Here is a 26,839-nt window from a genome sequence, read left to right as displayed (position 1 = left end):
GAAATAACTACCCTCAAGAAAGCATATAATCTTGTTAACTATCCTGTAACCGGATTCCTGCCTTGCTTTCTTCCACCTTCAGGTAATCTTCCTTACATTCCCACTTTAATTCGAAATGCATAAAGAAAGCTGCAAACTGCCCTTCTAAGAGAAGCGTTTGAGATCTTGCTTCCCGGCGATTGTCATCAGTTTGGCTCAAATAAAATCTATTAAAAATTCTTTACAGTTTTAATGTGGACACTTGTCCACAACAAGATCCTGAGGCTAGACACAGTTGGTACTGTGTAAATATTTGTTGAATATATAATGCCAACTCCAGGGCCACAATTCCCTTTCTCATTCCTGAAGTCAGCCTGAGTCTGTTTTGGGGGAAATATTTCGGTCTCTAAATGAATGCCTTTGTGTGTTTCTCTCTAAATTTCAGTCAGTTGATTTAGGTGTTATTAATAGTTTGGTGGCATCCTTCCACTTTTTCTCTCCTTTAGTATAAATAATTCTGAGCACACACAAGGCACTAAACTCAGTAAATATCACTTGACAAACCTAACAGACTAATTTGATTCATTTGATTTATTCAATAAATATAAAGAAATCTTTATGAGCTTATCCTTCTTCAAACTTAAAGAGTATACAAAACAGTTAATAAAGACTCAACATGCAAACACAAAAAGCATGTGAAAAGCCATGTTGCTTGTGATTTAGGTTACTGTTACCACTATGGACAAGGGCTATGAAAATGGTAGAATAATACATTTTTGGAGTGAAGCAGGGCTTTTTGCTTGTTTTACTTCTTAAAGAACATCCTAGAGGATCCAGGTGCAAAAGGCAAGGTGCCTCCCTGGTATGTTACAGCAATGTCTTAGTGACAGTGAGAACACATTCCCTGGTTTATCATGAGTTTAAAACTGATCCAAGTATATGGGAAATGCCTAAATGAAAAGCATATGAAAGCATTTCAGCAATCACTTGCATTCTTTTTCTTTTAAAGGAGGAAAATGCAAGAAGGCAAGCATCACACCCCACACCTACCTACAGGAGTTTCATTTGACTCCACAGTTGGTGAAAGAAAAGCTAATTCATGAGAAAAAAGAAAAAAAATGAAACAAATAAAAATAAACTACAGTAAGTAAAATGGATTTCTATTGTTTAAGCGAAGGAATTTTTCAACGAAAAAGAGTCGCACTAATATAATCTATAGTCTGCTAAGTTTGTGGAAAAGTAAGACCCCCATGGAGCATTTTATCAATATTTTTAACATAGAAATCTACCAAGAAAGAAAATTTAACCCATCAATGAAAAAATTAAAATCCTGATGTCATGTTGGGATCAATTCTCTTATTAAAAACAAGTGGCTCTCTTAGTTGAAAAGACTAAGTTAATATGTATAAAGGTAAGATTACCTTGGTATCTTTGAATCCTGCCTTTTCCAAATGGCATCGGTAAATTCATAGGAATATAATGTTCATGATTGCATACGACACGGAGAAATTCAAACTTGTATTCAAAGAGGGTCTGCAGGAAAAAATGTTTAGTCTTAAGTTAAATATCTCACTGGATATTTTATACAGCATCCTAAAAAGACATGTGAGAAATAATACACCCAGTCTTTAGCTTCTCGACCTTCTTGGAACTGCATGTTCTATGCTATTTTAGATTTCAGAATGGCTGCAGGGATTTGTTTGAAAATTGAAAACACACTTCATTAAACAATGTTCTCCACTGACTTTTAGAGTGTTTATTGTTTATGCTCCTCATACTTCAGTAAAGGATTTCAGGCAGCTTACAATTATAGACGAACTGGATAAAATTAAAAAATGCGTAAGAGAAAGGCTACAGGGTTACTTCCATTACCTTGCTAAATAAACTGTGATTCCCAACACATACACTTTTAGTTTTGCAGTTGAGAAGTCATTTCAGGTATTTATGAGAAAATCAATATGGATGTTTATTTCACATTCGGAATTACTGTGTCCCCAATATCTCACACGTTAGTGCAAGTAAATACTAGTTTGTACGAGTTAGTACCTTAAAGAAAGGAGAGTGAGCAGTGCCTCTGGGACTGAAAGAAAATTCTGATGAGAACCAAGAGAAAAAGGCGGGTTTCTGGAAGTGAATCGATGAGACAAAAAGAACACACACACTACCTTGGGATCTCCTGGAGCAAAGCAGCTGATGTAGTTGTTGATCTGCTTGAAGACGAAGCCCCTGTCCATGAAGGTGAAACATCTCTGTGAATAAACAAGCCACAGAGGTAAGTATTTAGGCCCAAACTTTTCAAAAAGTTGGGTTCCAATTCCTCTTTATTGTTAATAAGTTTATCTTTAGCATACGGACATGCCATTGACATTGAGCAACTAACTACTAACTACTACACACTAGTCACTCTGCTAGAAAGAACATTTTAGTCACTTAGCTGACACCCTCTTGCTGGAAGGTCCCTACCTTTATGAAGACAGCGAGGCTATGATTCGCATTCTTAGATGCCTCTGGGTTATCCCGAAACTTCTGAGTGATGTGTGGCGTCAGCATATTCACAACCGTTTCCACGGCATGATGATAGGATGCAGGAAATCTCTGGTTTCTCAATAACTAAAGAGAATTCAAAGTGAATATTCATTACTTTTTAAGTTGTAACCTTTTGGTTAAGTTGTAATCTTATTTATCTAAAGTTAGATAAGATGAATTATCCTTTCTTCTCTCAAAGTATTGAACAAGTATTCTAATACTTCCAATAGGTGCTGTGGATTAGATCTGAGATCTCAAACTTTGGCGTGATAAAGATTGCCTTGAAGATGTTTAGAAATGTAGAGATGTGTCTTCACTCAAAGATGCGGATCAGGAGCTGCATTTTTACTGAGTACTTTTGGTGATTCTAATAGCTGTTGCCTCTCAGAGATTTCTTTAGACAACACTGCCTTAGGTTTAAGCTTCAAGTATTCAAACTGAAAATACACAGGTTGGTGATTGTACATTACCAGTTGACACTGCTTAGAAGCAGATCTCTTTGAATTAACTTTATATAATAATTTTTCCCCATCAGGAATGCTAACCTAAGAAATTACACCCAGACCACTCAACAGTTAGCTATCACTTACTGTTTATCCTCTATACATCAGGAAATATACTAAATGTTTTTATAAATGTTTTTATGGGGTAGCAATAGGTCATACCCTTACAGGGAAAACATATGTCTTCCCCTTCCTACTGGCTGGCTCCACATGGATGTGGTGGTGAACCCGGTTAGACCAGGAGGACGAACAGTACTCCAGGTAGACAAAGCAGTGAGGCAGAAGGAGTCTGGGCCCTAAAAAAACTTTGTGGAACAAAACCCCCGTTCTAGCTTGGACTTTCATGTGAGAAAAAATAAACTTTTTTTCTCGTTTAAGTCACTGTTATTTTAGATCTCTGTCACAGCAGCTGAACCTACAGCCCTAAAGCTTCAGATATCTCAAGCATAACTCATCACCTCTGGTCTTCACTGGTAAACCATGTCTTGATTATCTCTCTCAAAAGTGCCACTCTTCTCTACTCTCAAACTTAATGTCTAGGTGGCCTCCCATCAGCCCCTACTCAAATCTGATGTTACTATGTTCTGTTTTCTTAAGTCAGGTTCACTGAGGTTTAATTTACATATACGAAAATTTGCCCTTTTAAGATATATAGTTTAAGGGAAGTCCAAATAGTTCACTTACAACATGAACCATATCATCCTTCTCCTACTTTTCAAAGAAAGCTCTTTCCTTGCTCAATTAAGCCAGAAAATGGTTGAAGGTTAAACAAGTAACACTTAAGGGTATATATATTCATCCTATCCTATGCCAGGTTTTCCAGAGTCCTTGAAATATACCTGTGGAATGCCAGCAATTTGCTCGATTCAGTGTGGGAGGAAAGGAAATTCAAAACGAATCTGCTGAAATTATAGTTGCTAAATATAAATGATAGAAAAGAAACACCTAAAACATGTTACCCACAGAGACAGAGTGGGGTTGGGGGTTGCGAACTCCTGAGTAGGCCTCAAAGAGGTCTACTCAAAAACTGCTATTTTAAATTCCGAGCACATGTCACCTATGAAACTCTTGACTCTAGCAAGGAAATTGCTTATTTTAAATAGCTAGCTCAAAGAGAACTAGCTATTCTGACCTACAGCCCTCCTTAGCAAATGTAACAAAGTGTAGTTTGATTGGCTGGGGATGAGAAGGTGGACACATGTGGCCTCCATCTTCAGAAACAGTGTGGCATTAGAAACGAGCAAAGCAGCGGGGAAAATTTATCCCTCCACGTAAATATGTACCAGTCGGAATGACCCTACTAACACCTAGAGTACACACTAAAGGCCTCAGCTCACCATACACTATGCCCCCAAGTGCCAATCACTGTCAGTTATCTTTGGGAAGGGCATTTTAAGCAGCACTGAAAGCATTCTCTGGTTCCTATATGAATCCGTGGCCTAGGTGCCCCTACCAGAAATGTGTGTGCCTAGTCATCACACTTTAAGAAAGACTCATCGATGAGTTAAAAAAACAGGTCAGGATTATAAACTCATTGGATTAGATTTATAATCTTCAATCAAAAAATATAAAAAATTCTAAGGGGATTTGATCATGATTTTGGAAAGCACCAATGTACAGGAATGGTGAGCATGAACTTGTTCCCTAATTCAGAACACTGGGACGTACAAATTTTTTTTTTTTAATGAGTTTATTTGAGCCAAACTGAGAGCATATGCTGGTGAGCAAGATCTCAAATGCTCCTAAGACATACACTTCCTAAGATGAAAATATAAGGCAGACATAAAAATACCACTTCAAACATATAAAACTCATTACTCCTAAGACATGAGGCAAACTAAATGAAGGATTCAAAAAATGTGAGAGAAGTTTCTAGATCAATAACGAGCGATTTAGGGAAAAAGTGGCATGGTGCCTGGGGTGACATCGAAGTAGAATTCAGCAGGGAGCATTCCAAAAGTGAAAATGTCCACCTCTCCAAATGTAAGTGGGTATTTTGAATCTCTTTTTATAGTAAATTATGTTATGGTTAAGCTTCCTCCTTTTGGATGCCAGTGTTTCTTTTCAAACAGAATAACAATTTTAAAATAAACTACTTCTAAAAACTCTCTGAATATTGTTGTAGGACTAAGATACAATTAACTTACAAAAAAGGTTATGCATGGTAGCATTTGTGTGGTTTGTTCCGAAGAGATCCAAAAACAAGCTACGTCCCAGAGGCGCTGGAGAATCAGGTTATAAGGCTGGAAATGGCAAAACATCTGGGAGAGGCTGATTCTGACTCTAGCACGGATTCTTGGCTCTGCCTACTGACCTTGGGCAGGTCACTACGCAGGTCTATACACTACCATTTCAACCTATGCGAAATAAGGGAGGAGCTGGACCAGAGGGTAGCTTCCAGATCTCTATCATCCCCAAAGTTTATGGTTTAATTTGGCATCCTGAGGAAATAACACATCTAGTTAAATTCCTTTATTAATCTTCTGTCACAGTTCTCAGAAAGATGTCATTGATATTAGATTTTAAATACACTTCTTGTGAGTGTTTCCGAAGTGTTCATTACCTCCGTGACCATCACTGCCACGGTCTAACTGTACAATTTCCCACCTAAATTCCATGAGGGCACAAACCACACCCCATTTACTTTTGTAACCCTTGAGACTGCATATAATAAGTGTTCAAGGAATACTTTCTGAATAAATCGGTTATATTTTTAAGTATAAACAAGTCATTAATCTCTCTGAAGTGATTAAATTTATTTAGAGTCAAAAATATTAAAAAATCCAGTGAGGCCTTGCTATGGATTGAATTGTATCCCCTCAAAATTCATGTTAATGTCTTAACCCAAAGTACCTCAAATATGACTGTATTTGGAGACAGAGTTTTTAAAGAGATAATTTAAAGACTGTATTAATTTTACGTTAAATTTAACTTAAGTTAAAACGAGGTCATTAAAGTGGGCCTTAATCCAACAGGGCTACTATCCTTCTGAGGAAAGAGAACATTAGGACACAGACAAGAACAGAAAGGAGACAGTATAAAGACACAGGGAGAAGACCGCCATCTACGAGCCAAGGAGAGAGGCCTCAGGAGAAACCAACAGAACAGACACTGTGATCTTGGACTTCCACCCTCCAGAATCATCAGAAAATAAATTTCTATTGTTTAAGCCACCCAGGCTGTGGTAGTTGTTATGGCAGTGCTCTAAAACTAATACAGGCCTAAAGCCTATCCTGCATATGACAACATTTTTAAAAGAAAGGAAATACATCCAAATGACCTGTGCATGTGTGTGTGTGTGCGCGCGTGCGTCTATGTATGCATGTACATTTAGCTGCACACTGCCAAGTAAACAATCTGCTAGATTTTCTCCTTGGCAGGCTGTTCTGGCATGATTTAGATGGTGTGTTACTCTGTAGAAGGCAGGGCCCATCTCCATCTGGCATCTCCCTGTGCATTAAAACTGGATTTAAAAGGAAAAAAAGAAAGAAAGAAAGAAACCACCTGGTTAGGCACCAGTGCCTGCTCTACTAAAGAAAAGTACAGCCTTAGGTCTAAACCACCGTCCTTCTGCCTGACGACATCCAGCAGCCTTTCCCAAGGCTTCCTCCTAGAGTCCAGATCTCTTGTCCATGGGGCTGAAATCCTGACCCTCACCGCTGTGACTCCTCTCTCCTTCCTAGTCACTGAGAGAGAATGCCAGGCACCACGACTGCTGCTTCCTGCACAAGTGTCTCTATCTCTCACCCAAACTCCTCAAGCCTCCGTTTCTGCATAGCTACAATGCAGCAAGAATTATAATGGCAACCTTACGACTGTGCATTTCTGAAGGAATTTTGCAACCTGGCTACCTGTGTTTACTTCACATTTTATAAAAACTTATCTACGCTGAGCCTCTGATAGCGGGCAGCAAATCACACTTTGACAAGCATCAGTCCAGAGATGAGTATAGGAACAGCATAGGGACCTAAAGATTACAAAGGTACACATGTCCGGGCACTTTGGAGAGGAAGGCTGGGGATTGACTAAATTATCTCAGAAACCACTCATTGGTTATAGAGGAAGTGAAGTATCATCAGACATTCTCATCTAAATCTCTGAGAAATGTCCATGATGTTCAAGCCACTTAAGAAACACCAGGTAATTATATTTTAAATGACTGCTGAAACTACTATCCCCACTTCAACAGATTTGAAGACTTCTAAGCTAGTCAAAGGAAAAGACACATTTTTCTTTGGATTTAATAACAGTGCTTGAGGAGTGTGGGCTCTGGAGCCAGATCCTTCTTAAAAGCTGGCTCAAAACCTGTTCTCTCCATTCACTAGCAGCATGGCCTTGGGCAGGTAGCTCAAGCCCAAGTTTATTCATCTATAAAATGAGGGGTAAGACTAATACTCCCCCCATAGGGTTGTTATAAAGCTAAAATGCTTAATTACTAGAAAGAGCTTAAAATAGTACTGTAACTGGCACACAGGGAGTGTTAATAAATGTTAGTTGCAAACACAATGAAAGACACTTTCCCCTAAGAACCGCCCCAAAAGCCTTGATATGAAGTGACATACCTTAACTTTGGAGTTCTCTATCAAATGCTGAGCCATGGATTTTATCAAAACATCAAAGAAAAACCATGAATACTGAAAGAAAATAAAAAGATCCCAGTAAGAAAAACAACCAATTAGAAGGTGAGATGTTTACTCTCTTAGGCTGGCCATGTTACTGAAATAAAAAAGGTGTGACCCCAAAACATGGCTGAACCTTTTGACAAATTATCGAACCAGAGATGCATGGCAGATGTTGTCTTGTTTTGACATGTTTGACAATAAGTAACTCCATCCCACTAGGAAACTTGGTGCATACACTCAGCATGGCACAACGCAGAAAGAGGCACTGCTAGATTAGATGTGCGGTCTTTCCTCTTGGCTGAGTCTCGTCTGCTGACACATGCCTGTATAATCTCTCACAGTCCTCCAATGATTTGATTATAGTGACTTATTAATACTAAAGAGCCCATGAAACTCTTGAGTATAGTAATACTTTACAGCTTTAACAGGAGCACAGTACAAGTGGCAAAGACCTAACTCTGTTATCCCTTTTTAGGAAGTGGTAATTGTTTTTAAAAGCACACAAAAAAGGGTAACTTGATCAAGCTGAGGAATTTGAGTTTTCTTTAATTAACCTCAATACTGCATTCATGCTGGCCCTCCCAACATACCTTAAGTAGTTTGTTGCTGGTGAGGAAATCGGCAGAAGGTTTGAGAATTGTGGTCATGGATTTGGTCAGTTCCTCATGCACTGTCTTATATTCAGAAGCAATATATGGCTCAGCCTTATAAGCATACTTTGAAGAAAAGAGAAAGATACTTTAATGCATTGGTTCTTCAAGATGAGCTGAAAGCTGGAGAAATTCCAAGGAATGGAGATTAGGGATCGAGGTATGATTGCATGGGTGGGAGAGGAAGGTATGGAAATGGAAGGTGGGAAGGATGGTTGTCATGTGACCGAAAGAGGGAGCCCAGGATGTCTTCAGGGAACCTATCAAAATATGTGAATTGCCTGATTCAGGTCAGTGATTCTCCAGGCCATAGCTCCACTTCCCAAGAACTTCACAAAATGTGTCACAAGACACTGGGTAACTGATACTCTGAACAACCCAAACTTTACTTTTTAAGCTAACACATAGCTACAATTCATAGAGGTGTTGAAGACTAAATAGGATGTGCGTAACTTCTCAGAACAGTAACTGACACTATGTTTACTTTACTGAATATTGTATGTAAATGAAGAATTTGTTCATATTGATCCCAACAACATCTCTTGCAGTCACACATAGTTATCCACTTTGATGGTGGCCAGAGCTAACCTTCCTATCTTAGAAGAAGCAGTTTTTCTGGAAATTTTAGATAAGAAAAAGAAAAATGAAGACAATAAGCCAGGGGTGCCCAACCTCTAGGCAGCAGACCGGTACTGGTCCATGGCCTGTTAGGAACCAGACCACTCAGCATGAGGTGAGCGGTGGGCGAGCGAGCGAAGCTTCATCTGTATTTGCAGCTGCTCCCCAGCACTAGCATCACCACCTCAGCTCTACCTCAGATCATCAGGCATTAGATTCTCAGAGGAGCACCGGTGTCTGGTGCCATAAAGGTTGGGGACCACTGCAATAAGCTATACCAGAGGCCTAGATAAGAGTGACTTAAAATTCTTCTTTAAATTTCCATATCATTTGGGTCACATTATGTGCAAAACTCAGTAAAAGAAGAAATGCAGTTTAACAAAATGAAATTAAGTAAATAAATGAATGGCTGCCCCTCTTTGGACTTCCCCTTCTTCAGGTGCAAGCACTGGCTATATGGTACAGAAGAGAAAGCAGAAGTATTAAGTTTCATCTCAAAATACATCCCCAAATAACTAGATTTTTAAAAAATAAGTTCTCAGAAGGAAAATTGGAGAGCCACAGATTTAAATGATTGGGATGGTTTATTTTACATACCTTCACATATGACCTCAAGTGGCTCTCCAATCCTTCCTCATGGCACTGGGCAACCACATGAATAATGACCCTACACACCACAGGAATGAATAAAGCAATGAATAGTAATGTGAAAATGGAAACATTACATTATTATCACAGTAGTAGTAGAACAATGATGATGCTATTGGCACCACAGAAAACAAGGAATTAGATGGGGTCCCTACTTATGAGATCAAAAGAAATTTTTTAAATATAATGTTTAACACATACTAGCATCCCAGATACGTATGACTGTGCTCCAGGTCTGGACAGACTGAAAAAGAAGAAGAGTATTCACATTTCCACTGCTCTCACCGTGTCACATTGACAGCGACTTCCTCATGAGTTGCTCTGGTGAGGACACGGAATAGCTGGTTTAGGATGGTGGGCAAGAAGGCGATCATCACGTGGCCTTCCATTGCGTGCAGGCTCTACAGACATGGAATACAAAAGCTCGAGTCATCCCTTCAAAAGTAAACCAACCCTAAGCAATTTCCACTCAGTTTTAAATAAGGATGGAAGAAGCCCATCTAAAACAAAGGGAAGGCAGTGGCAGGCAGAATAAGGAAAAAAGATGTCCATGGCCTAATTCTCAGAACCTGTAAATATGTTACGTGGCAAAGGGGAATTAAGATTGCTAACCAGCTAGCCTGAAGAATGGGGGACTCTAAAAAAAAAAAGATAGGGAGGACTCCCTGGATTTACCCAGGTGTGCCCGATGGACTCACAAGGGTCCTTGAAAGTGGAAGAATAAGACAAAAGAGGAGAGTCAAGGGAGACATGCCTAAGCAGGAATGGTCAGAGAAGCAACTTTGTCAGCTTTGAGAGAGGCCAAAAGCCAAGGAATGAGGGCAGCCTTTAGAAGCTGGAAAAGAACAAGAAAACAGATTCACCTAGAGTTTACAGAAAAGGAACTCGGCCCTATTAACAACGCGTTGATTTTAGCCCACTGAGACTCTTGTCAGACCTACAGAAGTGTAAGATAATAAATTTGTGTTGTTTTAAGCCACCGACTTTGTGGTAATTTCTTACAGCTGCAATAGAAAACTAATACGAAGGCTTTTCTTCAAGTCACGTGGCTCTCTGGGGGACTAGGCACAGCGGTAATTTCAGAATCCCCCCTCCATTTTCCTTACTTAAATCCAACTTCTACTCCATTTCTTACATTTCTTATCTTTTGTCCTCATGCCTAGAATGCCTTTTTTGCTACTCTCCTTTTTAAAACTGTTCCCCTAAAATCATATTCTGGATGAAACTCCCCTCAACAAACCCTCCTTGCTCTCACTGTGTCACCACCCTAACACCTGCGCGAAGCTGGGGTTGGCTGCGTGCATTGTTATTATTCTAACCCACCTAGCATGCATTCTCTGAGCTTGAGTCATTTCCTACAATGAACTAGAAATTCCTGCATGGTGGGTCTAAAGTCACTGCTTCTTATGTGCCTATTATTGTGCTTTTTGCCCAGTGAGCACTCAACACAGACAGCCTATGTAAATGAGTAGTTTTCTATGCGGGGAACAATGTGTTTTAGGACCAGCCTGAGAAAAGTATATGTGGGACTAGGACTAAGGCAGGAGGAGAACTATTTCTGAGTCCCCTTCTTGCCATTATCTAAAACTATATAGAAGCTACTGATGTGAGAGCATCTAGCTATGAGCATCCTTGTAATGATTCCAAAGGGTAAGAACAAGACTCATTACGAAATAGAAAACCCAGCCAACTCCAACCTCATTATAAAGGGGTTACTAAGAAAGCCATTTGATACCTTAAGGTACTTTACAAGTTCATTCCCTAAGGCTTGGGCTCCAGATTCAGTTTTCTGACAGTACTGGAAAAAATTATGTAAATGCTGATCCTGGGGGGAAGAAAGAAGAAAAGAAAATGAAAGCTAATTAGCATATCTGCTATGGAAATAGGAGTATTTGCTTCTTGTAGCTTTAGATTATAAAAATGAAAACATCACAGAGATAAAAATAAATTTAAGAAAAGATTTCGAAGATCCTCTGACAAAAGAAGAAAACTTTTGAGAAATGTTACTTGTACTATTCATTTATTTCAGTACATATGAGCACCTTGTATGTACTTTCATTCTTTAAAAGATCTATATAGAGTAAAAATATATCCATATAACATATCAATTATGATTCTGTTTTGCCAAAAAATCATACACAGTCATCCACAGAGCAATCACTGCTAATTTTAAACACTAACCTGAGTATATATCGTGGAAACCAGATGAGTTGAAACTTTTAGCAGTGGTTTGCTTCCATCTACCCATTTAATTTCTGGACCACAATGCTGAAAAAATATGGAGGAAAATACATTCCGACAGATTACTGATCTTCGAACACATCATGAATGAGGGTATTGATGAGGTGCTGAAGGCCCAGACAGCTTTGGTGACTTGACAGTCATGCCTGGCTCACAGCAGGAATACAACCAGCACTAATTTTTACCTACTTTCTTCCCCCAAGTTTAATGCTCTTCTTACTGAATTTTCTAAGTTTTTGTTTGTTTGTTTGTTTAGTTACAGCTGTTAAGACTTACTGTCCACTAGAGAGAGAAAGAATTCTATTTCACCAATGACTTAACTATATTTGAGTTCAGGATTCTGAAAAAGATGGCAGAAGGTACCAGATAAAGCAAATAGGACAGTAAGTACTCCTGCACAGGGAAAGGGTCAAGCATCTGTTTGTGCTTATTTTACTTTCTGAAACCTCCATTTTTCTCATGCTCGAACTAGGAATTATAACTGTTATATGATTTGCCCTTATTTTGGAATATTTTAACTATTTGTCCATAACATGGCCCCAAACTTGGCACTATTTAAATGCAGAAAAACATTAAAAGCCATTTGAAATGAAATGAAACAGATCTTGTGTAAGCATGTTATAAAACTGAAGTCTATAAAATCTAAGATGGTTAAAAAGAATGTAAAAGTAACAAACCAATTGAAATCTGAGACAATTCAGGCTTCAACAAATCAGAAAGGTATCACAATGGGCTACCACGTGGGTGAGAGATTTACATACTAGACTTACATAAAGCTGAAAGACAATGCCTAATCATTTGTATGACCTTAAAAATGCATCTTTATTTGAGTATGGCTAGTTTGTGGGGAATTTCTACCTCATCCAGTATCTTCAAGTCCTCATTTCCTGATGAGGCACTGCTACTTCTGGGTGTATACTAAAATGCTCAAACTATCATTCTAGATTGTGATACTGTTAATAACGCTGCCTTTCAATGGCCTAAGTTTATCCGAAAATGAATAACTAAAACCAAAATGTTGGGATTGGTAAATATACAGAGTGCTTTTTTTGTGTGTTTTTGTTGTATTGGTTGATCTTTAATGTTTCTGAAGGAATTGGGATAAACCAATCTTAAAGTTCTATACCCTGCCCATCCCGAGCTCCTGGTAGCCAAGGTAGCCAGATGGGAGATTGGCTGAGACAGGAATGTGTTGCTCGTTAGTCACCACCCTTCCATCTTTCAGGAGAGGAAGCCAGGAATATCCAACTGTTGAAACAAAGAACAGAAAAATTCACTGTATGAAAACGTATAACAGAAGGCCAATGCTACTAAATTGCTTGATTTTTTAAGAACTGTCAATATCAATGAGGGTAAGAAACCAAAAAGGCCCTAAATATAGTCTCTACACAACAATGCCTACAAGGTACTCTGACTGCTTTGGAATTAGAATTCTAAAACTATCTTTTATAAAACTTTACATATCCAAGCCAGGCATGCTACCTTCACAAACTTCATGTAAAAATCCTTTGCAAAAGGATGCAAATTCAGAATTTAAATAAAATTTATGAACCTAATGTGTAAGTTATAAACAAACAAAGGAATGATGAAATTTCAAACCTTGTGTTTCAACAATATCTTTCTTCTTTGTGCTCCCTTTACTTGAATTATCACAGCTGACATGGAAGAATGTGAACAACAAGTGGTGCTTTTCATGTAGCTGGGTGGGCAATTCTATTTTAATCTGCAAGGAAGACAAAAGAATAATTTTCCTATTATTAAAAAACAACATTTCTTGGTGAAAGAAGCCACACAGCATTTCACCCAATGCATAAATGTGCATTTGGTCTCCAAACTGATAGTAACATTTGCAGTCAAAGAAATGTGAGACTGTAAATTGTGCTAAGGAAGAAATGGATCCTTAATATATTGTTAGGTTGTTATGGTCTGAATGTGTCTCCCACTTCCACTCCTTCCTCCCAGTTCACTTGTTGAAATTCTAACCTGCAAATGTGACAGTATTAATAGGAGCCTTTAGAGGTGATTAGGTCATGAAAGTGGAGCCCTTGTAAAAGAGATGCTCTTATAAAAGAGATGCTATAGAGCTAGTTCCCTAGCTCTTCCCATCATTTAAGGATACAGCTGAGAATCTGCGACCTCAGAGATGGCCATTGGCTGATTATGCTGGCACTCTGATCTCAGACTTCCAGCCTCTAGAACTATAAGTAATAAATATCTGCTGTGTACTGTGTGTAAGCCACATAGTCTGTGGTATTTTGTTATAGCAGCATCAACAGACTAAGACATTCACTGACCAAAAATAGGAGAGTTGATATTTCTACTCTAGAAGGAATGGGAAAACACATGAAAGAAACCACTACATTAACACAGCCAAGGCATGATGAAAAACCAGGGTAGATCATTTAAAACAAATTCATATAGTAGTTGTAATAAACTACATTATAATTTTACATAAGGAAACCCAATAAAGATAAAGGAAGAGTCTCAGATTCAATAAACATTAACTCTACTTAAGTATGAATTTGAATATGTCAGAATATTAATTATAGTAGTGATAGAGGCAGGATTTTGACTTTTTTCCTATATTATCTACATTTTCCAAGTTTTTATTTTTGACAATATGTACTTTTATAATTAGAAAAAAATTATGTTAAATAAATACTTCGTTTAATTATATCACTGTGATTTCAGTATAATATGCAGCTTCTCTTAAATTTTGCTTTCTTGAGCAAGGAACTTGGGAGTTTTCCTTAAACTGGTTACACTGGGTTTTTCCTTGGAAACCTTACTTACCTCATCATAAAATTCTGGGTTTTGGTGATGGTGTAAAACTGCAGCAAAGGCGCTTCTTGTGAACACAGGCCCACCAGGTCTGCCATAAATGCACTAGAGTAAGAGTCAGCAAAGGGCAACACCAGCATTCGATTAATAGAGTAAGAAATTTAACTCAGATCTTTTGTAAAGAACATTCCTACAGCATAAACTTAACCATCTCTAATGAAGTTCTTCCACCTGTGAGACTCCAGACCCACAAGTCCCCTTACTCCTGGGCCCGACCCACCCTCTAGCTCACTTCCCAGCCCTCCCCGCACCCCATGTTGTAGCTCTGGGCAAGGCCTGGCTCACTGTTGCCTTTCACATCTCTGTGTCTCTGTTTATGCAATCCCTCCATCCTAACGATTTTCCCTTCTATGTGCACCAAGCAAGCTCTCATGCATCTTTCAAGAAATAATTAACTCCTTTCTCTGTGTCCCTTCAAGATTTGTCTATACTAATTATTCAGTTTTGCCCCCCAAAAACCATTTCAGTACCTTCTGTGAGCCAGAAAATATTTTTTAATGACTATCTTTCTCGCTAAATTGTGAACTTCTTAAGGGCAAAAACTACATTATATTCTTTACATCTGTCTCCTTCGCTTCTTGGAAAGTCATTTTCACATAGTTACAGTAAAGAATTTGGGCTCTGGAGCCAGACTGCTTGGGCCTGAACACTGGTTCCACTAATGTAAGACCCTAAGCAGTTTACTTAAATTTTGTGCATTAGTCTCATCTAAAAAAATGTGGATAATAATAGTTCCTAACTCAAAAGACTGTTATGAGAATTAAAGGAGGTTAATAACTATGAGGCTCTAAGCAGAGAACCTGTAGAATAAGCACTCGATAAACATCAACAATAATCTACTATTACTATACTAATAATAAACATTTAATAAATGTCAACCTCTTATTATTATTTCTATTATCAAGGTTACTAAATATAATTCTTAGCATCCACACAATGCTTGGCTCATAGTGGGTACACGATGTGTTTGCTGGATTGAATATGCATATGAAATCTTCATCTCTAAGCAGTATAATAAAACAGCAGTTGTCAATTAGAAGCAAGAACTCAATTATTCCATATTCTCCAAGGCTCAGAATATGTGGTTATATATTGTGATGGCATAATATTTTTGTTTATGTCCATTAAAATGTGCAGTATCATGCAAATGAATTTTTAAATGGGAAAATGTGAATATATACTAAAAGACAAACAAACCTTCAGAGGCTGAGAGTCTTCCTCATCTGAATCTTTGAATTCAACACAAATAGCAATATTTCTGGCCTGCAGCAATATTTAAAGAAAAAAGAAAAAAAAAAAGCCAAAGATATATAAATATTTATAAAAGAACATGAGAAGCCGAAAGAAACCTGAGAGTTTGATATCAAAAATGAAAACTCATCTTGACACTAACCTTGGCAAAAGACTTTTGACTGTCATATTTCAAGTACTTAGGATAAACATAAAGGTGATTGTTGTAGATGGTGTAAGGCTGAGTGTGTCTTGGTATGCAGGGCACAAATTCCTCTACCTCAAATGTGATTGGTGTTTTAGTACAGGTTTCGAATTGCTTCATGGGAATGTATGATGAATTGACATAATCTGAAAAATTAAAAACAAGCAATTTGAAGTAAAAACCAAACAAAATTTTGTTTATTTATTGTATAGAACTTACAACTTACTAGAAAAGTCTGAGGAAACATTATCAATTGTAATGTCTAGATTGCCCAAAATCACGGGGAGTTTAGCCATCTTCTCGGGTCTACAAATAAAAGAGAAAAGTCAAACATATATAAGTTAAATTAGCTCTAAAACCTAAATTCTAGAACAGCTCTTCCCAGAGAAATATAACACAAAAACCTTGAAAGTGATTTTAAACTTTCTAGTAGCCACATTAAAAAAAGTAAAAAGAAACAGGTAAAATTAGTTTTAAGAAAACATTTATTTAATCCAATAAATCCGAAATATTATTACTTCAGTATGCAATCAGTATAAAAGGTTCATTCCAATTATTCAAAACCAGATGTGTATTTTGCACTTACAGCTCCCTTCAGTCTGGACTTGCTGCATTTCAAGTACTAAACAGTCACATGTGGCTAAGTGGCTACCATGACAGCACTAGATAAGACTAGATAAGAACATCAGCAAAAGGTTAAAGTTTTCCTGAACCGTCTCGCCCTTACCATACATTCTGGGTTCATTTAGAATCACGAAAATTCAGAACTAGAAGTCATTTTCGGCTCCAGTATCCAGCAAAATGCTGAATATAAAGGATGTACTCAATGAAATGTTTGGTGTTCATATTTTGTCTGACGCATTCCAATACATGAATCTCTTCTGTGATGTTCCTGACAAGCCCTGTTACTGCTTCAACACTTTCTAGTGACGAGGAAACTTTCCACATAGTTGTTTTGACACCCAGATTGCTCTTCCTTTCTGGAACTTCCACTCATCACAGGCCTCGTTATGTTTCTCTATGGAACACCTTTCAATCATCTATAAACAGCTACCACATCTTTCTGAAGTCCTCCATTCTCAGCCCTTTTGCACGTTCCTCCAATTCCATTTCTCACCTAGAAAAACGTCCCATTTACATCATGGCACCCAGAACTGCATAGATCAGGTCCAGTGGTTCGACCAGGCAGGATAGCTGTCTGGTTTTGAACAATACACCCTTCTACCGATGCAGCCAAAATGCTATTGCTTTTAGGTAGCCACAGCTAGTGGCATACGTGAAATTTACGATCACCTAAAATCCCTAAATCTTTCCCATATGTTTTACTATCATGTTTTATCTCTCCATTCCATATTTATATAATTACATTTTTAGAACTCAGAATAGGACTTAATTTTTCTCTTGATGAAATTTTACCTTGTTGTATTTGAGCCATTTCTAGTTGATCAAAACTCTCTACTTCCTGTATTGACCCATTAATGTGATTAACTGGCACTGTAGATATGTTTGGGTCTGTTGTTGGTAGTAAGTCTAATCTTCTAATTGCATTTTGTAAAAGGAAATATTCCCTAAAAGTATTGCTGTCACTTAAAAAAAAATTTATGTGGTTGAAAGAAATTTGAGATGCTTTTGCTTTTATTTAAACAAAATCACTGAATTTATGTTTAAAAGAAATTTCAATCAGCATTTATCAAGTGCTCACGATGAGATACAACATGCACCACATTAGAAACCACAGAGAGAATATAAACAAGATATGATTCCTGTCCTTGAGAAGCCAAAAATCTGGTAGATACTGTCAAGTACTTGAGACATATGACAACTATTTCCATAGGGTTTGTATAAACCTCTACTAGTAGAAGTCTAGGGTATTGAGACGGAAGAGGGGATGAGACTAGTATTCATAGTGAGAGAAATCACCCTGTCATGTATTTTCATTTATTCCCACCACAGTTCTAGGAGGCAGGGCTGTTATGATGCTCCTTAAAAAGAAGAGGAGACTCAAGCAGAAAAGACTAGTGACCTGGCCCAGGTCTCCCAACATAAACGTGAGTTATATTTTGGGCTTTGAAAAATGAGTAAGGTTCTCTCCAAGAGAAAAAGCAGAAGGGGAATGTGTATGCTATATGTGTTTGTCACAAGTGTGCTGCTTGATGTGGGCATGAAGGAGACACAATTCAGGCAGAGGGCAAAGTGTGATGGGGTGAAAGTATACAGTAGGTTTAGAGAAAGGCAAGTAGCCCCAACTACTTGAGTGCACTGTAACTAGAAGGAAATAAAGGTAAGAATGTCAAACTCAGTGTCAAAGAACATAAAGCTACAAATAAACACACACATATATAGATATAAGCCTAATGCAAAAAACCCTAATAGTGATCTTACCTAAATTACCCAATATAGTAGCATTAAAAAAGATGAACATTTTAAAGAAAAGATCCTATTTCTATGCTTTGCTTTTATGCCTTCAGATTTCTTGCAGAAGTGAGAAAAGATATCACCATGAGCAAATAAAATAAATGTAAAATACCAAGTCTAAATACTTCTTGGAGCCTGTATGTCAGCAATATCATCTATCTGACAGAATTGTTTTCTTACTAAATCTTGGCCCGTATCCCCTGGTAATTATTGCAAAGGAAAGGGGGATGTGGCTCATGAGCTCTGGCAGCTATTTTATAAAGACTGGAGACAGCTTGAGAAAATTTTTCTCATCCATTATTAAATGACATTTTAAGACAATCATGGGAGCTGAAACAATAGTTTTAGATCCAAGCTGGTACCCAAGCCACTGACATGAGATTATTCTCTACAAAAAAATAGGGAAAAAAAAAAAAAGAGCAACATTAGTGTTTGAAAAAAAGAAAGAGAGAAAGAAAGAGGAATCCTCTGCTTCCCTAACTCTGCTGGGAAGAACACAGGCAGTGGACACCTGCATTTCTCTGGATTCTTATTTAGCAGATGGTGGCTCCCCTTGCGTGGCTGTGCCTTCTGATGCTGACAAGGCTGGATCCCTATTTTTGAGTTTCTGGCCATCTGGAGCAAACTCTTACCACGAAATCTTTCCCACACACATGAAGGACACACACATGGAGCACACACATGAAGGCCTGGTATGCATGTGTTTGGGAGCACACACATGAAGGCCTGGTATGCATGTGTTCAGAGCACTATGCTCTGAACCAGTGAAGGTCTGTGCTCTTTGCTGCCTGGCCTCAGGCTTGCTTGTTGATTAAAGACCCTGTCAAGGCCCATCCTTCAGTCTCTGCTGAGGAAGCCAGATCCAAGAGCCTGGGCCTCCCCCACGAAGAGCTGCCACTGCAGGGGAATCTTCAAGCTAATCAGCTAGGAAGTAACTTCTGAGACAGGCTTTCAACCTCCATCATGTACAAAAATACTTCCTTGTTTGTTTTGTTGAAATATAAAAGTAAACGTTAGTTTTAAAAATATGTCCATGTAAATCATGGAAAGCTATAAAGTGGGAAGTGAAAAAGTCATTCCTTAGAGATAACTGTGACTAACATTCTGGTATATAGACTATAGGTCTATTTTTACGTCTATCTATCTTTCCATCTCCTTAGCTATTTGCCTATCCATTTCTTCATTTACATTAAAAAAAAAAAAATATATATATATATATAATATTTTCAAAAATGAGGTCATAGAGATAAACTCTCTTCCTTAACAATAGTGTGTTCGCCTTCCCGAGTGAGTACATACAGACAGACGTACACCAGGATTATTGAGACTTGCACTGTACACTGGTGAGGGAAAATTGTAATCTATTTAACTATAGGTGACTGGAGTTTTCAAAGAAAACAATTTTTTATTCTGCAGGCAAGACTAAAAGTTTCCTACAACTCAAATAAAAACACTATAATAATTGTTATATGACAACACATTATGAATGATAACATATTATTCATTATAAGTAAGAGTTTTTAAGAGATGTTAATTGTGGCTCTATTTAGAATTCTGAAAATCAGAATAATGGTGAAAATGATAGTTAAAGAAAGCTAAACAGCCATTCTTGAGTCCTAGGCAAACTGATATTGTTACTTTGATTTACATTTTTTTGAGATAAAAAAAGACTGGAAGGTTCCTATAGTACAGAATAGTAACAGCTGGCTCTTGGCCATTCTTTTCATTTCAATATCTTTTAATACCTTCAGTTCTTTCTCATTCCCAGAATTCTCCCGGAGGATAAAACCCACATCCCCAGCTAAGGAAATCAGTTATTTATAAGTTCGAAAATGAACTCCTTATAATGGAGTGGATAAAGGCAGATTCTCAGTCAGACTGACTTCCGCCATTGCTTAACCTCTCTTCACCACATTGCTAAGGGTTGAATTGTGTCCCCAAAGGGTAAGTTGAAGTTCTAACCCCAGGTACCTATGAATGTGACCTTATTTGGAAGTAGGATCTTTGCAGATGTAATCAAGTGAAGATGAGGTCACTAGGGTTGGCCCTAATCCAATATGGCATGTTCTTATAAGAAGGAAGTCTGGACAGAGCCACACAGGAAGACAGCCATATGAAGACAGAGGCAGAGACTGGAGTGATGCTGCCACAAGTCACGGAAGACCTGGGGCTACCAGAAGCTGGAAGAGGCTGGAAGGATCTTCTCCTAGAGTCTCAGAGGGAAAGGGGCCCTGCCAACACCTTGATTTTGGGCTTCTAGCCTCCAGAATTGTGAGAAAATAAATTTCTGTTGTTTTAAGCCACCAAGTTTGTGGTGCTTTGTTATAGCAGCTCTCAGAAACTAATAAACTCATTAACATAAGGAAAACATTTAGAACAATGCTTATAAACAATAAGTGCTATATGTTATTATCCTTTCCCCCCAATCACCCATCTAGTTAATAGTTCCACGAGTCACTTTACTGCACACATCAGCAACCCGGGAGTTATTTATCTGAGACCACCACCCTAACACCCAATCAGGAAACCGAGACCTAGTAACCAGGCCTCTCTGATGTGACTTAAACTATTCCCCTTCTTCCTATTCCCACTTGAAGTAGCTTTGCTGAGTCCCTTCCCATCTCTTGCCAAAAGTTCCTTAATTGTCTCCTTCCCCGCAGGCTCATCTTTACCCCCAACTCAATCTTCACGTGACCATCAAAAACACCCTTTACAGAATTCAAATTAACCAGGATACTCTTCCAATGTTAAATCCCAAGGACTTGAGGTAAAATTACCATTCATCCAATATGCCCCATGATACGTGAGTGGAGCAATTTATAGGCTGCTCCTGCTTCCTCCTGCCCCACCAAACAACTTCTATTTTTCTGGTGTGGAAATAAGTAAGGCCTTAGACTCACTTCCGAAAGTCTGCAAGTAACTTGAGCATGTCGTCATTGGAGAGCTTATTGCTGTCTTGCTTGTAGAGAGCAGAGAACCTGGCATTTTTGTCAAGGCTTCCAGATGTATCCTTAAACAACGTCCTGAAATAGCCAAAGGACATTTCTAAACTGAGTTTCCAAAAGACCAAAATAAATCCACAACTTAATTCTGGTTTCTATGTGAAGACTAATTATTATTCCATTGGCTGTAGCCAATAGAAATCTCATTATCCAAAAACATGGAAGATATTTACGAGGATGAACACAACTAACCCAATTTACGTAGAAAACATTTCCAGCAAATGGCTTGTGCTTAGGAAATAACATACACAGTCAAATACATAAGAAGTAGAGATCACAAATAAAGAGGATCTGTAGGCCTCACTGGGCTGCCACCCTACTCCTAGCTGCTGACATGTGGCTGAAACCTGGAATGCCACTCCTGCAATAAACACTCCTATTCATCCTGCCGGTTCTACATAGCTACCTTCCAACCAGTATCTTTCCTTTCTGTGACTCAATTACATGATTATTCCAATATGGGGATTATTTATTTTTCAATTTTACACATTTAAATCCTCTTTGTCTCTGGGCAATAAACAGGTCAGTAGATCTATAAATCTGTCTATCTCCACATATCTATATCAAAGGCATAAACAATGTTCCCCTTACCTTGCTGCCCAAGCGAATGGCATCCTGTACTGTCCTAGTCTTTGGCATGCCTGCTTGGCATTCTTCAGCACCTTCTGAGCAACCTTGAAGACATCGGAATAAATGTGGAAGAGATGTTGCATCTCACTGACAGGAGAATTATTATCTAAAGAGCCGTCATCACATGTTTATTAAATAAGCTCTTACTGTAGTACCAGATGCATGGAAAAACACATCTTGCTGTAATGAATATAGCTGGATTTATACCCAGTGCAGAGTATATTGTTTAATGCATTCTCTAGCAGTGATTTTCAATGAATAGACAATGAAGACTATTCTCAAAATATCATATCTTTTCTTATGTAAAATGTCGCTTTCACAGGCAACAAACATGCCATAGCATAGGCTTTCATAGTTTCTTATGACTAAGGGCTACTTATCAGAAGTCTACTGAATTATCAGTAATTACTAATACTTGGTATTCATACCAAAGTATTTTCCATTACTAGAATTTAAGTGAGAAGACTAATGAAAATACTAAGATTTCACAGCTCCTTATGTGCACTGGAGTTCCACAGTTAGAGGAGAAATAATCATTTTTAAGACATCATAGGTGTTGACTTAAGTTAGGCAAGGGTTTTCAATTGCTATAGTCTTGCTTTGTAAGCATAAATTACTGTTATTTTCACTTCCTAATGATCAATTTTGGCTTGCTGTGGGCTGACTGATAGTACACAGTGAAGCGGATTTGCTTTTGGCCTAAGATGTATGCACGGTCTATTAATCAACTATACCCCTATTGCTAAAGTAGATGACAATTTTTCCAAATTTGCTTGTTTTGGGATACTGCATTATTACCATTGCAAACTTTGAGTGATTCAGAGTCAGAGTGAGGTTTTGAAGGGTCTTTTACATTACTTAAGTACATCAAAGTTGAACCAATTTGGGGAAAAGTGATCTAGTGCCTGTGAATCAGACTGTACTCTGCAGAGCTACAGCATCAGCATCACCTAGAATGCAGAGTCTCAGGCCCTACCCACAACTTCCGGGTCAGAATCTCCATCTAGAAGACCTCCAGTGAGCTGTGGGTACCAGGTTTGAGAGTGCTTATCTAGAAGACCCAGAAGTAGAACGATAGAGCCATCTGTCTCTAAGTCAAATTGAACCCAGCTGTGTGAATCTAGAGGTCATTGCACCTCTCTGGGCTCTACTTTCCACTTTCCATACCTTGGAAACAAAGGCATGGTTTACATTTTTCATTACCCCTTCCAGTTACAAAACATGATGATTCTACCATCATCACACTGAGGGAATTGCTGCCTTTGTGAGTGAACTGGAAAACACATCTTGATTGAATAGATGTCAGGAGCTCATCTAGCCCCTCCCTTTTTTCTTCAGGTGGAGTATGTTCCAGTGGGCACGCGGGGGTTTGCAGTCACAGGGGAATAGGGATTACCTTTCTGGAGTCGCAATTTTGGTAGAAACTATTATTTTTAGGGTCTAACAACACTCATGATATTTTGGAGTAAAATGTAGTATTTACATAAAACTTAAAGCTAAAACACAAGTCTTCAAATAAGTTTCACTCTTCCTTGCAGTGAATGAGGACTGAGCTCTCAGACTTCCCAAGGGTGTAAACGGAACATAATGTATGTGAAAGTCAGAGTGGAAAACTCATTTTTGCCCTTTAGGTTTTTTTTTTTTTAATTTTTCTTTCTTTTTAAAAAAGTCTATTCATGGTGAACACCTAATTACACTTTTCATAAAAATTTCCTCCAAAACAAAAATTTACTCCAAATGATGTTCTAGACCATCTTAGAAAACATGAGGTAATTTTGATATATAGAAAATAATCATCCTTCTGTAATATCTCTGTCAAACCTTCTATTCTGATGTGAGCTGGTTGAGTCTAAATCTCTGCAAATGGAATAACATGCACATAGCTGAGCTTTACATCCCATAAGTGACGAAGAGCAGACATCAGCAGATGCCCAATGGGCACGAGTGTGGAGTATAATGTCTAGCTCACAGTGATAGGCGATTTTTGCACCAACATGGCCTGCCACATTTGAAACTGTCCATGTGGCAGGCAGAAATAGCGAAGTTGATGTGTATGGGCTTTGGAAATGTGATGCATACTCGTTTAAGGGGATAGACCTATCTTGGGCCTTCATCGATTATTAACCAAAACATCAAAGAGCTAAGAGCTTCTTATCCAAGGTTTTACAGACTTGATTTTGAAAAATAAAGTAGCTTCTCTCCAGAAACTAAACTTTACTTAGCTTTTATCAGCCAGAAAGGCATATTGTCTGAAGCAATGTGCCTGGGCAAATGGGCTTTTCCTTGACTGGGGCTGTAATAACTGATAACGATGTCTGATATGGGTCAATGATTTGCAGTGTCCATATTAGCACTGTCTTGTACATTATCTATTTGGTCCTAGTGCTTCCTGAGAGGAAGGTAGGGGAAGGTAGTAACATCATCTTTCAGCTACAGATGGGAAACCCAGGGCCCAGATTGGTGACATGATTTGTTCAAAGTATCTAGGCTGATTAGGTGCTCAGCACCAAGGTGTCTGACTCCTACAACCTGTCCTTTAAGGACTATCCTCGGTCTTGGTGTACACACCTGTGATGTATGGGTGGCCATGGAGAAAAAGAGTTAAAGCTTTGAATCAGCTCATTAAACCTCCATTAGAGCCTCTGGGGTGTCCCTTCCTACTGCTGACCAGTCCTTGGTCAATATATCAGGGCCCTCTCTCGAATGACGACTTACAAAAAAAATTTTTTTTTAACTAAAAATACTATAAATTGGCAAGGACAGCACTCAATAACTTAGTCTAACCAGGTAGCTTTATGTGCTAGAAAGTGAAAGTCAAGTGACCTTTGGTCATTCTAGCTGTGGGACCCTGAGCAGGTAACTATACCTTTGTAACCTCAGTTTTCTAAAGTGTGAAAGGAAGTCTTCGACCAGATTACTTCTAATATTTAATAATTCTATGGTACATCCACACCTACACACTCTCCAGGTAATGAATGCTACTTTGCACATATACCAAATATACGTAATGTTTCCTTCTGTCTTCTACGTAAGGTCGCTCCACTTCTGCCACCAAAACCTACCCCAACTGACAAATCATGAATAGACCGGAACCATCAGCACTACTGGACATACCGTCTGAGCCAGATCATCTCCTAGTCTATCTGGTTTACTGTCTCATAGTTAAGTATAAATGGATCCCAAAATAATTTCAGAGCCTTAGAGACACATCAAGTGGAATGAACTCTATTTGAATATAACATATGCACTTCATAATGACAGAAAGCTTACTACTAAGCTTTAATAGTAATTCCTTTGCAGGTTATTTCATGATATCAAGATAGTCTAGCCAAATGAAGCATTTTATTTACACATAGGACTCCTTTTTCACTGAAAACCAGACACACGGATCAAGTATAAGAGTAAATCTCTGTAGTCTGTATCTTTTGAAATATAAATATGGTTTAACTTTGATTTCTTTAAGCGTTTCTATTTCAACAGAGAACGCTTTTTTCCTCAATTGCTACTCATCATCACCAAGCATAAAAGTCATTCATACCTTAGAAGAATCTGAACTTTTCATGTACGGCTCTGCACCATGGGTGATGCTCCCCTGAAGGACTTTTTCAATTCTAGCCACAAGAAATATATCTGGATGAGGACACGTGACTGAAAATATTCCCTAGGGGACAAACAATTTTCTTCAGTGAGTACAATTCACAACCGCATTAAACAAATCCTATGAATATTAAAGGTTCTAATGCAGCAAAGACTAGTGAAACAGTATAGCCATTAAGAAGCACTCAGTGCCAAACTGGTTAACTGATCAATAATTCACCATCCGCACAAATAGGCTATTTGGGGTGGTGGGGAGGCAACTGGCAGAAAGTTTAGAAAGAAGAAATGAGAAATCAAAAAGCGCTTCTCTCTCAGCTTGCTTTTACTGTCTAATTAGCTATGCTGTCAATATAATCAGAAGTCTCACCCCAATTGTGCATTACAAAGTCTCTGTGTATTCACATAGCACGTGCAAGGTAAATCTTAGTAGTGTGACGACTGGGCTCATGCTCCCCACCTGCTTTGGATACTGCATGGCAGCCTCATGAAGGATGTCTTGAAGGGCAGGCGAGCTCTGCCTGCTGCCATTCATCAGAGCCAGGGATGTGGTGGCCAGCATCTGCCTCACTGAGAAATGGTTCAAGTCCACATGGAAATCAGCAGAAATCTTTCGGTTGTACTTTATGTCAAACAGGGACAGGGTAACAAAGAAAGGCTCTACCTAAACAAAACAAAACAATCCAGACCATCACTGTGGCTCAAACTCTCGGGGGAAAAGAAGAATGCTGTTATCAAAGAAGAAATTACTAGCACTATTTATGATTGTTGATGTAAACTACTTCTAAAGAGAAATAGACTTGATCCCTATCCTTTGTCACCAACGTCCTGTCCCCGTAGGCTAAACAACCCTCCACATCCTGATTTAAACATTGTATTTCCTTGATACTGGAAGCTGGGATTTCATGTCCAGATTTCACTACAACGGGCACATCTGAAACCTTCAAATATTTTTTAAAAAAATCTTTAAGGAAAATTACATTTGTAGTAGGTCCTTCTTCATTTTCGGCAATACAGCATTGCAAATTGAAAGATAAATCATTGCACTTTACAAGAATTCTTTTTCCAAACTTCTCTTCAAATGGCTTCACTTCTGGCTCAGCTGATGAGAAGTCAAGCTTCTTTAAAAAAAAAA

General features: G+C 38.3%; 1 protein-coding gene across 7 annotated transcripts in view; it reads right to left on the bottom strand.

Moving 5' to 3' along the window:
• Positions 1 to 26,839, bottom strand: part of DOCK9 (dedicator of cytokinesis 9) — a 187,403-nt gene that overhangs the window by 68,921 nt on the left and 91,643 nt on the right. For 6 of the 7 annotated variants that reach the window (XM_023532423.1, XM_023532426.1, XM_023532425.1 and 3 more), the window contains exons 11-30: positions 26,685 to 26,825; positions 26,165 to 26,368; positions 25,649 to 25,771; positions 22,072 to 22,154; positions 21,379 to 21,501; positions 16,290 to 16,369; positions 16,022 to 16,209; positions 15,826 to 15,891; positions 14,581 to 14,673; positions 13,387 to 13,510; positions 12,914 to 13,035; positions 11,728 to 11,814; positions 11,282 to 11,371; positions 9,832 to 9,947; positions 9,496 to 9,565; positions 8,221 to 8,346; positions 7,571 to 7,642; positions 2,443 to 2,589; positions 2,145 to 2,228; positions 1,401 to 1,512 (exon numbers count right to left, since the gene is read on the bottom strand). In XM_023532423.1, the coding sequence (XP_023388191.1) occupies positions 1,401 to 1,512; positions 2,145 to 2,228; positions 2,443 to 2,589; positions 7,571 to 7,642; positions 8,221 to 8,346; positions 9,496 to 9,565; positions 9,832 to 9,947; positions 11,282 to 11,371; positions 11,728 to 11,814; positions 12,914 to 13,035; positions 13,387 to 13,510; positions 14,581 to 14,673; positions 15,826 to 15,891; positions 16,022 to 16,209; positions 16,290 to 16,369; positions 21,379 to 21,501; positions 22,072 to 22,154; positions 25,649 to 25,771; positions 26,165 to 26,368; positions 26,685 to 26,825 (2,251 nt within the window). The remainder of the gene's footprint in view (positions 1 to 1,400; positions 1,513 to 2,144; positions 2,229 to 2,442; positions 2,590 to 7,570; positions 7,643 to 8,220; positions 8,347 to 9,495; positions 9,566 to 9,831; positions 9,948 to 11,281; positions 11,372 to 11,727; positions 11,815 to 12,913; positions 13,036 to 13,386; positions 13,511 to 14,580; positions 14,674 to 15,825; positions 15,892 to 16,021; positions 16,210 to 16,289; positions 16,370 to 21,378; positions 21,502 to 22,071; positions 22,155 to 25,648; positions 25,772 to 26,164; positions 26,369 to 26,684; positions 26,826 to 26,839) is intronic. The other variant, XM_023532424.1, reaches the window with a different exon arrangement.

Source organism: Pteropus vampyrus, unplaced genomic scaffold (genome assembly GCF_000151845.1).
Source record: "Pteropus vampyrus isolate Shadow unplaced genomic scaffold, Pvam_2.0 Scaffold83, whole genome shotgun sequence".
NCBI classification, from domain to species: domain Eukaryota; kingdom Metazoa; phylum Chordata; class Mammalia; order Chiroptera; family Pteropodidae; genus Pteropus; species Pteropus vampyrus.
This window is presented reverse-complemented; position numbering and strand designations above follow the sequence as displayed.